The sequence below is a fragment of the Petromyzon marinus genome, chromosome 15 (assembly GCF_048934315.1).
Source record: "Petromyzon marinus isolate PM22_M1 ecotype Great Lakes invasive population chromosome 15, UKy_Petmar_22M1.pri1.0, whole genome shotgun sequence".
NCBI classification, from domain to species: domain Eukaryota; kingdom Metazoa; phylum Chordata; class Hyperoartia; order Petromyzontiformes; family Petromyzontidae; genus Petromyzon; species Petromyzon marinus.
This window is the reverse complement of record NC_133681.1, coordinates 6,796,440-6,810,631: the sequence shown is the minus strand read 5'-3', so window position 1 is coordinate 6,810,631 and position 14,192 is coordinate 6,796,440. Positions and strand designations below refer to the sequence as shown.

General features: G+C 44.3%; 1 protein-coding gene across 4 annotated transcripts in view; it reads left to right on the top strand.

The window, feature by feature from the left end:
* The window catches only part of OTOF (otoferlin), a 157,099-nt gene that overhangs the window by 86,436 nt on the left and 56,471 nt on the right, over positions 1-14,192 (top strand). For all 4 annotated transcript variants that reach the window (XM_032954768.2, XM_032954767.2, XM_032954765.2 and 1 more), the window contains 4 exons: positions 6,170-6,224; positions 8,930-9,061; positions 11,578-11,640; positions 12,281-12,365. In XM_032954768.2, the coding sequence (XP_032810659.1) occupies positions 6,170-6,224; positions 8,930-9,061; positions 11,578-11,640; positions 12,281-12,365 (335 nt within the window). The remainder of the gene's footprint in view (positions 1-6,169; positions 6,225-8,929; positions 9,062-11,577; positions 11,641-12,280; positions 12,366-14,192) is intronic.

Sequence of the window (14,192 nt, the reverse complement as noted above, 5' to 3'; positions counted from 1 at the left end):
ACCTTCAAAGCAACATTTTTTTAAACAAGGAGTGAGCTAGTGAACATGCAATAGTATTACGAACATAGATGGCAATTCCACCTCCTTTAGATCCTCGGTCAAGCCGAAAAAGGTTGTAGTTGTCAATCGCAATCTGCAAGTCATTGACGGTAGGAGTGAGAAATGTTTCTGTTAGGCAAAACATGTCCGGGTCAAGATTTGCCACTTCTAGTTTTAGTTGACTTAATTTAATCACAAGCCCTCTGATGTTGACATGTATAACACCAACACCTTTCCTGCCAGAAAAATCTACAGAATTATACGAGTTATTTTCATTTGGGCCAGGATGAAGCTCAATACCACCCAGAAATAAGAAAAGTAGAATTTATAGTTTGCACAAGCATTTTCTGTTAAAGGTTGAAGAGCGGCGAACCTTGGACGAATAGCAGTAGCTTGCAGATGGTGTTATTTTTAAGAGCAGAATGAAGTTTGGAAGGAGTGCTGATGAAGTAATGGGACAAAGATAGGGTTTAAAAGGATACAATGATGGAGTGTAGAAGTGTCTATGAGCTGTTTCATTAGCAGGTGTAGTGGCAAATCGAGCAACAAGTATGTACGCAAAGTAACGAGGGTAGCTGTTTGTAGAGTTGAGTGTGGCACTAAATATGGCCGGGAGGGACAGCAGTAGGATACACAGCAGGATAATTGCCATCTCTAAAATATCCGGGATAAACACAGATTAACACACAAGCGGAAAATAAAATATATATACTTGTAGGCCGAGCGCGAGAAAACGTCTTGCCGCACTCGTCACACATGCACGGCTTCTCGCCCATGTGCTAGGGTTGAACAGCGCCCTCCCCCCCAGACAGGGACAGCAGATTTTTGGCTGTTGTGGGCTCGGCGGAACCGCTTGCACCACCTCCTTTCCCCACTACAGGATGGTGCTCGAGCTAGCCCTCCTTGAGCTCAGCCCACGACTGGAATGTCGTTTCTTGGCCTCTCGTTGTCTCTGCTGCACGACCAGACGGCCCCACTGAAGCCCAGACAGGAGACTCTTCATTCACAACCCTTGGCCGTCTTGACGATCTCCGTGAAGTATTCCAGGAATATAGCTTGGGGTCCGTGGCAATGTTGCCTTGGCAGGAACACAGCTTGGGGTCCGTGGCAATGTTGCCTTGGCAGGAACACAGCTTGGGGTCCGTGGCAATGTTGCCTTGGCAGGAACACAGCTTGGGGTCCGTGGCAATGTTGCCTTGGCAGGAACACAGCTTGGGGTCCGTGGCAATGTTGCCTTGGCAGGAACACAGCTTGGGGTCTGTGGCAATGCTGCCCTGGCAGGAACACAGCCTGGGGTCCGTGGCAATGTTGCCTTGGCAGGAACACAGCTTGGGGTCCGTGGAAATACTCTTTGGTTCTATTTGGTAAAGTTACGTAGGTAAAAAATAAAACAACAAAAATCACGACGTTTCGGCCACCACACAAGCAGCCTTCATCAGGTGAAGGGACCAGACTGTCTCGAGGACAGCGCTGGAGTGAAACACATCCAAGCTCAGACCGCGACCTTTAAGCTGTGTGAGAGTAATTAAGGTGCCTTGACAAAGGAATTAGCATGAAAATTTGCATTTAATAGGCGGACTTAGTATGATGAAAGGTAGGGAGGGGGTCGACCTGTGCAGGCTGGCGAGGGGGCAAGGTAGCGTCCACATGCTGGTGGTGTGAAAAGGGGATTTTAAGAAGCTGCGAAAGTTTGGGGTACCGCTACATGAAAAATATACTGTTCCATTGAAAATTAGTTTAATGTTTGGTTCGATTTAGAACATCTTTCCAATGGTTGCTTAATTTGAAACCATCTTCTCGGTTGAAATTGTGTCTGTGTTTATAGATCTGAATTGCCTCGTGAACAAATCTCTGATAAAAACCCGTGGGTTTGCAAAGAACCTTGGTATCGGAGAAAATTATATCATGATCACCCACAGCGTTGTAACAGTGATCAGCTGCGGCAGAAGAATTCGTTCTGCCGTGTTTCAAATCTGATTTGTGCTCGCGAATTCGGTCAGAGACATGTCGCTTCGTCTCCCCGATATAGCAATCACCGCAGGTACAACTCAATTTGTAAACCCCGGGGTACTGTAAGTCAGGAATGACATCCTTCACGGATGGGATCAGATCACGAATTTTGTGTACTGTATTGAACCGGACCTGGATCTTGTGTTTGTTTATAATTTTGGAAATCTTTTTAGTAACGCCTGCTATATATGGTAGTGTGATGGTTTTGACCGGAGTATCAAGTGGTTGTTTCTGTATGGAGGGAGAAACAGCTTGGCGGATGGTACGGTCAGAGTATCCATTCCTTTTGAGTGCCAGGTGTGCATGTTTTAATTCACTGGTCAGGTGGTGTTGGTCCGAAATGCAATAAGCCCTATGGTATAAAGTTTTGATGAGAGAATTCTTCTGAGCTGGGTGGTGGTGGGAATCAGGCTTCAAGTAGGAATCCATGTGGGTGGGTTTCCTGTAGACAGAATGCCCCAACGAGCCATCAGGTCTCCTCTCAAACAGAACATCCAAGAATGGTAGCCTGCCATCCTTCTCCACTTCCATGGTGAATTTGATGGCGGGATGTCTGGAATTGATGTGGTGTAGGAAAAGATTCAGAGCTGGGAGGCCATGTGGCAAATGACGAAAGTGTCATCCACATATCTCTTCCATAGGGAAGGTCTGAGGGTGGAAGTCTGGATGGCGTCCGATTCAAATTTCTCCATGAAAACATTGGTTATCACTGGTGACAATGGGGAACCCATGGGAGTACCCTCATTTTGCTTGTAGAAGGAAACCATTCAACTTTACTTGGAATGGTTCCTTCTACAAGCAAAATGAGGATACTCCCATGGGTTCCCCCTTGTCACCAGTGATGCCAATGTTTTCATGGAGAAATTTGAATCGGACGCCATCCAGACTTCCACCCTCAGACCTTCCCTGTGGAAGAGATATGTGGATGACACTTTCGTCATTTGGCCACATGGCCTCCCAGCTCTGAACCTTTTCCTACACCACATCAATTCCAGACATCCCGCCATCAAATTCACTATGGAAGTGGAGAAGGATGGCAGGCTACCATTCTTGGATGTTCTGTTTGAGAGGAGACCTGATGGCTCGTTGGGGCATTCTGTCTACAGGAAACCCACCCACACGGATTCCTACTTGAAGCCTGATTCCCACCACCACCCAGCTCAGAAAAATTATCTCATCAAAACTTTATACCATAGGGCTCATTGCATTTCGGACCAACACCACCTGACCAGTGAATTAAAACATGTACACCTGGCCCTCAAAAGGAATGGATACTCTGACCGTACCATCCGCCAAGCTGTTTCTCCTCCCATACAGAAACAACCACTTGATACTCCAGTCAAAACCATCACACTACCATATATAGCAGGCGTTACTAAAAAGATTTCCAAAATTCTAAACAAACACAAGATCCAGGTCCGGTTCAATACAGTATACAAAATTCGTGATCTGATCCCATCCGTGAAGGATGTCATTCCTGACTTACAGTACCCCGGGGTTTAAAAATTGAGTTGTACCTGCGGTGATTGCTATATCGGGGAGACGAAGCGACATGTCTCTGACCGAATTCGCGAGCACAAATCAGATTTGAAACACGGCAGAACGAATTATTCTGCCGTAGCTGATCACTGTTACAACGCTGTGGGGGATCACGATATAATTTTCTCCGATACCAAGGTTCTTTGCAAACACACGGGTTTTTATCAAAGATTTGTTCACGAGGCAATTCAGATCTACAAACACAGATACAATTTCAACCGAGAAGATGGTTTCAAATTAAGCAACCATTGGAAAGATGTTCTAAATCGAACCAAACGTTAAACTAATTTTCAATGGTACAGTATATTTTTCAATTAGTGGTACCCCAAACTTTCGCAGCTTCTTAACATCCCCTTTTCATACCACCAGCATGTGGACGCTACCTTGCCCCCTCGCCAGCCTGCACAGGTCGATCCCCTCCCTACCTTTCATCATGCTAAGTCCGCCTATTAAATGCAAATTTTTATGCTAATTCCTTTGTCAAGGCACCTTAATTACTCTCACACAGCTTAAAGGTCGCGGTCTGAGCTTGGCTGTGTTAAACTCCAGCGCTGTCCTCGAGACAGTCTGGTCCCTTCACCTGATGAAGGCCGCATGTGTTGTGGCCAAAACGTCGTGATTTTTGTTGTTTTATTTTTTTCCTACATGACTTTGCCGAATAGAACCAAAGAGTATGGATCCTTGCAGTCATGAAAGCGTCAAATCTAGAGTCCGTGGCAATGTTGTCTTGGCAGGAACACAGCTTGGAGTCCGTAGTAATGATGCCTTAGCAGGAACACAGGTTGGGGTCCACGGCAATGTTGCCTTAGCAGGAACACAGCTTGGAGTCCGTGGCAATATTAACTAGGCCTCACTCAGGCTGTGCCAGGTGCACGATTTACTAGACCTCACTCAGGCTGCGCCAGGTGCACTGTCAACCAGGCCTCACTCAGGCTGCACCTTGTGCATGATTAACCAGGCCTCTCTCAGGCTGCGCCAGGAGCACGATCCGCCAGGACTCACCCAGGCAGTGTCATGTGCACAATTTACTAGGCCTCACTCAGGCTGCACCAGGTGCACGATTTACTCGGCCTCACTCAGGCTGCGCCAGGTACCTGCCAGCCAGGCCTCACTCAGGCTGCGGCAGGTGCACTATTTACTCAGCCTCACTCAGGCTGTGTCATGTGCAGTACTACCTAGGCCTCACTCAGACTGCGCCAGGTGCACGAACACAGCTTGTGGTCCGTCGCACTATTAACTAGGCCTCACTCAGGCTGCGCCAGGTACACACACGAGCGCACAGCACCACATCATCACACACACGAGTGTACACCATCACACCATCACACACACAAGTGCACATCACCACACTATCACATACATACAGATTTGCACACCACCACACCATCACACACACACACAAACGCAGAAGTCCCTCTCATCACGGCCACTCTCACACACGGCTCACTCACACACACGGCTCACACGCAGCTCACACACGGCTCATTCTCACTCATATTCTCACACATTGTCACGCACGGAGGGTAGATGGGCAGGCTCCCGAGTGGATTCTTGTTTGATTATCTCATGGTGCATGCTGTATGAAATTTCCTTCCCGCAGAAATTCGATTTCGTTAATCGCAAAGTGTCAATAAATTGTCAATTGCGACAATGAGAAATTTCGCAAACCAAACGTTCATAAATCGAAGGATACATGTATATATTTTGTGCCTTTATGGGTCCCAATGAGCCTGTTTGTGTCTATATGGGTCTGTATGAGTCTTTGTTTATCTATGTGTCTCTGTGGATGTATTATTTGGCTCAGGTTACATGGCCACAATCACACTACTGTGGCTTGTCTTTAATTTTCCATTCATGAAAGAGATGTGCACAACGGCCTGTTGACGTCATGGAGTGTCATAATTGAATCTAGATTGAAAACTAATTTCTTTAGAACTGCTTTTTGTGTTTAGTTTGTTGTTCTTCCCCCTGCACCTCCAATTAGCACGGTTGGCCACGTACAGTGCGAAAGAAATTCAACATACATACAAACATAACACTGTCATTATTTAAGGCAGAAGTACCTTCGCAATCAATGTTTTTATTTATCTGCTGGTGGTTACACGTTTCTCCAGTTAGCCTAAGTCACTACTAGAATAATTGGCCGAGCTTTGTCCATTTACACTGAAACCCTAGGATATATTGGTGTTAGTGTAAATGGACTAAGCTCAGCCAAACTTAAGGCGATTTCTTCCATAATTCTTAAGAGGAATGAAGTTGGACTCTTGCACCAAGCCTACCTGCACGGTTAGATGTGTACAGTGCTCTCATACAAGCATACATACAGCCAGCCATCAATATAACCTCAGAAATATTCTCACCGCTGTTATAAGTGCAATTTAAACGTCTCCCGTGAATGCATGTTTAAAATCAATACGATGACTGTTTATTTGGTAATGCAGTTGTTGTGTGCCACCGGGGAACCATGTGTGGTGTTACCGGCAGACTGTTTATCACTGCTTATGTGCATCAAAGGCTCGTAATATATTGTGCAATAGACAAGCAGTTTAAGAGTTGAATTGGTTTACTTTACATTGTTCAGGGCAAAACCAGATGCCAAGATGGAACCCACATCTGGGAGACCACAAGACTATCAGGTAACTGAATTGTGTGATTTGTATGGCACAGGTAAATTGTACTTGTGATACAGGACACACACGGAATTAAGAATGTGATAGGATTAATTGTAGAGCAGCCTGGCCCCACATATTGTAGTTTAATTATGTGCATACACGGCCAGAGTCTTTTTAATAATGTCTGATATCATCCGATAGAGCTCAACAGGCAAATGCATGGGTAGGCAATGGCTTAGATGTGTGAGCAGCCAGTATTATATTTAGGCTTCCCAATAAACATGGAACGTTGGATTTAAAGCGTTCGTGACTGCAAGGATTCATCTTCTTTGGTTCTTTCGGTAAAGTCACGTAGAATGAGAATAAAATAATAAATTAATAAAATAAAATAACACAATAAAATTCTCGCGACGTTTCGGCCACAACACAAGTTTACTATATGATAGTCGAGTTGTTGCAGCCCCTTTGGCGTCCATGTACTAGGTGCCTCTGTAGATGTGTAGGCTTTGACTTTAACATAGCTATTTCTATGACCAGTCACAAGCTAATCCCTCAGTTATTTCAATGCTAAATTCTCCTGTTTGATTTATACTAGGTGCCTCTGTGGATGTGTAGGCTTTGACTTTAACATAGCCATTTCTGTGACTAGTCACAAGCTAATCACTCAGCTATCTCAATGCTAAATTCTCCTGTTTGATTTGTACTAGGTGCCTCTGTGGATGTGTAGGCTTTGACTTTAACATAGCTATTTCTATGACCAGTCACAAGCTAATCCCTCAGTTATTTCAATGCTAAATTCTCCTGTTTGATTTGTACTTTGTGCCTCTGTGGATGTGTAGGCTTTGACTTTAACATAGCCATTTCTGTGACCAGTCACAAGCTAATCACTCAACTATTTCAATGCTAAATTATCCTGTTTGATTTGTACTAGGTGCCTCTGTGGATGTGTAAGCTTTGACCTTAACATAGCTATTTCTATGACTAGTCACAAGCTAATCACTCAGCTATTTCAATGCTAAATTCTCCTGTTTGATATGTAAACCCCTTTGTCAAGGTGCCTCACTTCTCTAAACCAGCTTAAAAGACGCTACGAATCTTAACAACGTTCATTGAAGCTCTGTTGTCCCGACAGGTCTGTTCCTTTCACCTGAAGAAGGCCACTTGTGTTGTGGCCGAAACGTCGTGAGAATTTTATTGTGTTATTTTATTAATTTATTATTTTATTCTCATTCTACGTGACTTTACCGAAAGAACCAAAGAAGATGGAACGTTGGGTCAATGCCAGTTCAGCGATTGCAAAAATTTGCCAATGTTGCGTGTTTACTGGGTCCTCAGCACTGCTCTTAGGTTGTTGTGATATTGAGGTGGCCTTACCCAGGCACAGCAACATCGTTGCACTCACATTGCTTAAATCTGCATGTGAGAGGATGAGGCAGACACGCCAAGGAGAAGCTTGTGAAGCCCCAATGTGAATTCAGGCAGGGGCAATAGTACACCGACGCCATATTGTCTGTGTGCTACAGCAGAGATGACCAGGACCTACACCTCTGCTGAATTGACCTGGTCAAGGCCTACAATAATATTAAGAGGCCAGGGCTGGGTTGTTCTTCACACCTTAGGGGGTCCCTGACCCTCTGCTCACAATTATTCAGAGCCTTAATAATGCTACAGATACAATGGGAGGCTAGTGGATGCCCGGGTGTGGTAATTTCTGATCAACAATGATATGAATGCTGATGACCTGGTAATTGTTACTCACTGAAGAGTTGGAGGCTCTGCTGTCCATAAAGAGTTGGGGCCTCAACATCAGTGCACCAGAATATAACACCTGCCTGGGTACTCACTTATTAAAACACTCCACCCCGTAAACCCTCTACGAGTGGCTTCATGAGGAATTCTCCAATTTGGGGAGTGTATTTTTGGCCAGCTACAGCTTGGCACGCAGCGGAGGCTTCAATCCCAATCATTTGGCCGGCGGGTTATCTTTTCATCAGCTGCTTAACGCTGTATGGAAACTGCCTGATCTGTTGCTCCACACTCATTCAACTGCACTCATGTCCTATCTTGTCTACGCCTGTAGAGCATGAACCCCCTTACAGGAACACCTGTGCCAGCTTGAAATATTCCTTCGTTTTGGGTTGCCACGATACATGCAGAATTTAGGCAGACCAGATTTTGTGAAGTCACAGATCATTTAAAGATATGGACAGAGTTCCATCAGCGAGTTACTCTAGCAGGCGAGAATGATTTGGCTCGGACATGTAGCTCACGTGCTCATCCACAGAATGCCCAAGCAGCTGTTGTCTTGCTGGATACAGGCAGCTATATGGGTGGTGCAGCATGAGAAAGGAGCTGGGCTGACGTAAGAAAGGAGCAAATTTTCCAATAATTGATATAAATGATGTCAAGGGTTGGTCCCTGTAGAATAGACCCGTGAAGGACGCTTTCTGGGCAGCTCAATGCAGCCACCCTCCAGCAACAGCAAAAGACAGAGAAGCAACCCTTACAATAATATAATTAACCCATAACACCCCCCCGAGCTCCTGCTGACGAGTCTACAACACTCATATATATGGCTTCAAAGTGCACCCAAACCTTGCAGCAAACACTGTGGGTAACGTCACCGCCACTTAGCGGAGAATGACGGCTGTTGTCATTGTTGTTGTGGTGTGAAACACTCTTGGCTTGTTTCTGGTTGCGAATGATGCGCATGCCATTGCCCCTCGCAGGTGAGCATCACGATCATCGAGGCTCGTCAGCTGATGGGTCTCAACATGGACCCGGTGGTGTGCGTCGAGGTCGGGGAGGAGAAGAAGTACACCAGCATGAAGGAGTCCACCAATTGCCCCTATTACAATGAGGTGACTCCGGGAGACCTGCGTGCGTGAACTCAGTGGGGGAAGGATGGGGTGGGGGGGCTTTTCTGTAGGCTAAAGCAGATTCTTTGTACCACACGGCGAGGCAAGCCAGGCGTGTAATTGTTGAATGAGAAATGACATGCGCAGAGGAAAATGTTTGCCTGCATTCTCGCACAAGAGGCGAACGAGGCATGGGAGATGCATTCAGAAGAGATGGAAGTTAGATAAGCACAAGATACATCCAGATGAGCTAGAGATGAGAGATAATAGAGAGGAGATGGGAGATAGATCAATAGAAGCAAGATATATTCAGATGAGCGGGAAGTGAGAAATATAGAGAGGAGCGAGATGCACCGTATACATTGAAAGATAAGAGGGATATTCATAAGCGATAGAAAATATGCAACAGATGCATTCGGAAGAGATATACGACAAGAGATATAGAAATGAAATGAGATGTAAGGTAAAAGAGAGAGACAATGAAGAGATAATCAGAAGGGAAAGAAGAGAGGCATGAGAGAGATGTATTCAGAAGAGATATTAGGCAACGGAGCGCCATGTATTAACTAGAGATGTAAAGACAAAATAGGAGAGATATATTGAGATAAAAGTACACTGGTACAGTCCTCACAATGTTCCCACCCCTCACTGAATCCCACTGCTCCTGTGTCACGTGACTTCAAAAGGCTATATTGAGCTGGACAGTTCCTTGAGTTGTTTCACACAGCTGTGCGATTTAATAAAGTTAACCAAATCAATTTAATATAAAAAAACTATTCAGGCACATTCTAATAGTATGAGTAATGCCAGAGACCAGATTAAGCGAGCCCGTGGATTATAGTTTTGACAGCTCTACCCTCGGGTGTTAAGAATTAACTCTTAAGAATCCCAAGGCTGTGTGTGTGTGTGTTCTGGTTTTATGAGCCTTGGGAATTACCACTCAATTATCACAGAATTGTGCCATTCATTATATTACTTCTCATTTGCCAGTAAAGTGATCCAAACTAGAATAAACGAATTAAAACATAAATATTGTACAACTGCTTTTGAGCTTTAAATGTATATTGCAACTACTATTAGCCTTGAATGTTTTTTTTTTATGAAATCCAACATTGTAGGTTCGAGATCTGGCCACGCGCATGTTTTTTTAATTGGATCAGCTGATTAGGATGATGTCCAATTCTATTCTAATTGTGTGCAACCCTATCCACCTCATCACAATCCGCCTGATCACCTGAGCCTATCCAATCACATTAACAGCGCGTGGATCATATTCAATCTGATCCCAACCAACGGGGTGTTACACCTTTACCGGGTACTCACCACTAGCATGAGGCAGTGGAGGTGGCAGAAATTCTGTTGGCTGTGTATGCAGCTTGTTTTGTTTACTACTGGTCTCAAACTCTATTATCCCTGGATTTATCAAAATGCACCAGGCTTTTAAATCCAAATGTCTTTCATAATATTTGTCATGTGTAAGTGCCATTGGCTATGTCCTTGTGAAATACAATTAAGTTTAATTGTATTCGTTGTATCTTCGTTTTGTCATGCCGCTGATAAACTGTCAAGAGGTGATAATGACTTAAAGCTTTCGTGATTGCAGGGATTCATATTCTTGGGTCTTTCGGTAAAGTCACGTAGATAGGTTCAAAGAAAATAACAAAAAAATACAAAAAACGAAAAACTACGACATTTCGATACCAAGTGAGCTGAGTTAAGTACAACTGAGGCGGTCTTACCAGTGAATGGTTGTAAGGTCTCAGACAGAAATCAGGCCAATTTGTAGGTGGGTGAGTCAATAGTGGAGACGATAAGACGAAGGGGTGTACCTTCTTAATGGATTTTTGGTAAGCCATACAATCTGGGTGGTCTAGCAGCAGAGGGTTTTAAGGAAAACCGCTTGGTTGGTTCGTTCAAAGATGTCGAATCAATAATGATATTGTTGGTTTTCGTAATGAGGCGGCTGGTGGGATCTCTTTTAATCTTGGTATAGCTACCATCATTAAGTTGGTCCTGAATTTTGTTATTGTATGTGGTTTTGTCCATGATGACTGTGGCATTGCCCTTGTAGGCTGAGAGGATGACGATGTTATCTCTATTTTTTAATTGAGAAAACTCAAAGCGCTCATCTTTACTGATGTTGCTAATAGGTGTCTTAGCGTTTTTGAGGATTGCAGCGATTTCCGATTTTTTTGTTCTTTTCTTTGAACCTATCTATGTGACTTTACCGAAATACCCAAGAATAGGTGATAATGACTTTAAAAAATATTCTACATTTTTTTCATGAGTTCCATTCTGTCTTCTTAAATAGGTGATATTGCAGAATGAGATGTACCTCCTGTCCCAGTCTCCCGGCTTCATCTCCCTGTGGCCCTTATAGTCATAATACTATGTACGAAAAATATCTTTAACGCATGCACATAATTCATCACACCTACAATGCACAATCTCATCAGATGCCAAGCGAAATTGTGGTGATCGATGTTCTCCAATTAATTTTCAATGCATTTTCTTTTCAGTATTTCGTATTTGATTTCCACGTGCCTCCTGAAGTCCTGTTTGACAAGATTGTCAAACTCTCCGTAAGTGATTAATCGGATTAAAAACCGTGCATGAACAGTTGTGTGCTGCGAACCAACGCAATTTCTGGTTAGGGCAACTGCATGTTTAGCTGCTGCATCAATGTTGAATGCGTTAAATACTCTACCACATTTTGATTGATCATGTAATTCAATTTACAAGCCTGAGATCATTAAAGCCATTTTCATTTGACATGACAGTATGGACTAAAAGCTGTGCTCCAGCAATTCCATATACATAAAGAGAGGGGCAGGGAGAGAATGCGACCTCTATTGTAATATTTAACCGTTTTCATATTCCGAATGCTATTTCGGTAAATACAACTACAAAATTAAAATTCTCAAAGCCACGAAGTATACGGCATGTAACATAATTATTAAATAAAAATAATTGTATCCACATGGGCACGTGTAAAAAATCAAGCATCTACTCTAACACAGCATGGCTCTTTGGAGGGAAGAATTTAATATGTACCAGAAATATGCATTAAAAGTGTTTACACTGATTATAGTTATCTGCTACAATCCCCTCCATATAACTCAAACTAGCTCTATGATTTTACATCAAGTGGCAAAATGTCCAGCGGTGCTCAAGTGCAGATGCACTGAAGCGAAGGTGACATTTCAATTGTGTCCGTGGCAGGTCATTCACTCACGGAACATTCTGCGCAGCGGCACGCTGGTGGGCATGTTCAAGCTGGACGTGGGGACCGTGTACACTCAGCCAGGTGCACCCCCCCCAACAACCCCCCCCCCTTATACCTCCCCTCAAACCCCCCCTCACATCCCCCCCCCATCGTAACCCCCCCTGGCACCCCCCTCAAAACCCCCCTCGCACCCCCCCCCCGGCACCCCCCTCCACAACCCCCCTCACAACCCCCCCCCCACAACCCCCCTCGCACCCCCCTCACAACCCCCCCCCCCCCACTCCGCACCCTGCGTGCTTCTTCTGAGCTCTACTCGCACAACTCCTTTGCTTGGCCCTGCCTCAGGCTGTTGAAGTCAATGCGTCTTGGGATTAGACAGCACAACTAACGTCGTTGTTGTTGTTGTTCTTTTAGGTGACAGAATTCAATAGCCAATGAATAAAATAGAGAATATTTTTCCTATGCTTCCAAACTGGCTAGACTCCTTCGAAGAGGTGGGATACCCATGCGTGATCTACCGATTGGCTGACTGTGGTGTACACATTTATACTGCTTGGTGGAAACCGGGGAGGGATTTATTAAACAAACGTTCCAACTATTTCAGTTCTTGCACCAAAATATGCAATTGAACCGGCAACCTTTGAATTGGATGTCCGGTGTGCTAACCATGACACCATAATATCAAGAGAAACGACCAGGTGTCACCGACGCTTGCTTGTAGTCCAGGTGAATAGGAGTCAGGTAGGTGTGCCCACGCACAAACAAAGAGCCGTAGTGTGTGACTCCACTGGGCAGTGCGGGGTTCATGCATGGGCCATTCGAGATACAGTTAGTTCACAAACTAATTTTGCTGCATCGCCAAGTGTTCTCTACATGTACGTGTGGATTTTGGCTTGGTGCTTTAGATACCTTCAGCTTGGGGAAGGAAACAAAATGTGTATCAAACTCAAGCTATGTGATACATAATCCTTTCCAGAGATGGGGTGCTGAACCAATAAAGATTGTTCACGTGGTGAATTAAGAGCCGACCAGTTTAAAAATAGTCTGAGTTAGAGCAAACTGGCAATGCAAATTTGGGTAAGATCGTACTTTTCTCTGTGGACATTTATAATGTAGTGTAATTGGAGCCCTGGCGTGTACTGCTGAGTGAATGAAGAGAGCTGCAGTACCCAATGCTTTAGGGAGCAAGGCGTTAGCGAGGACACAAATTTCACGGCAGTCATGCAAGAGAAATTATTTATACACACACACACTGCCAACAATTCACACTTCTGGAGGTATATTTAATAACTCATTTAAATCATCTTTTAGAAGATCTACTGTATTTGAGAAGAAGAGGGAGGAGGAGGAGGAGGGAGGAGGCTACAACGTACAAATAAAAAAAAACTAATGAGAGTGAATTGGCGGTGGTGCGCAAGCACAATGTGTTTCTGTTACGAGGCAGAGTTCATTACGAGTGTTGTGGTGTTGTTCATCTATTGCTTTGGCACTAATGTTCACACAATCTCTCATTTCCTTATTTGCCCGTTAGGGCTAAAAATGCTCAATAATTCACGTTTGTTGTTTTCAACGTTGCATGCCCCTTAAGGGTCTGTACATTTTCCTGTTAAACTGAGGCCACAGTGGGTTTAGAGAGAAATCCCTAAAGAAATATGCCGGTTTGCTTGAAGGAATTGAAAAATGCATGACAGTCGCTAACACGCAGAGTCACAGCACAGGTCATAGACGCGGAGATGAAATGGAGGGGGGACCCTGAACAGCCGGTAAATATGAACAGAGTTGAACGGCATTCTCAGCCGTTGGCTTTTACACCAAAAGTTACATATTGCGAGGAGGGAGTGATCCAAGAAAACTGAGATTTTCCATATGCCTATTAAGTGGGACCCTATTGCACATTTGATATTTTTC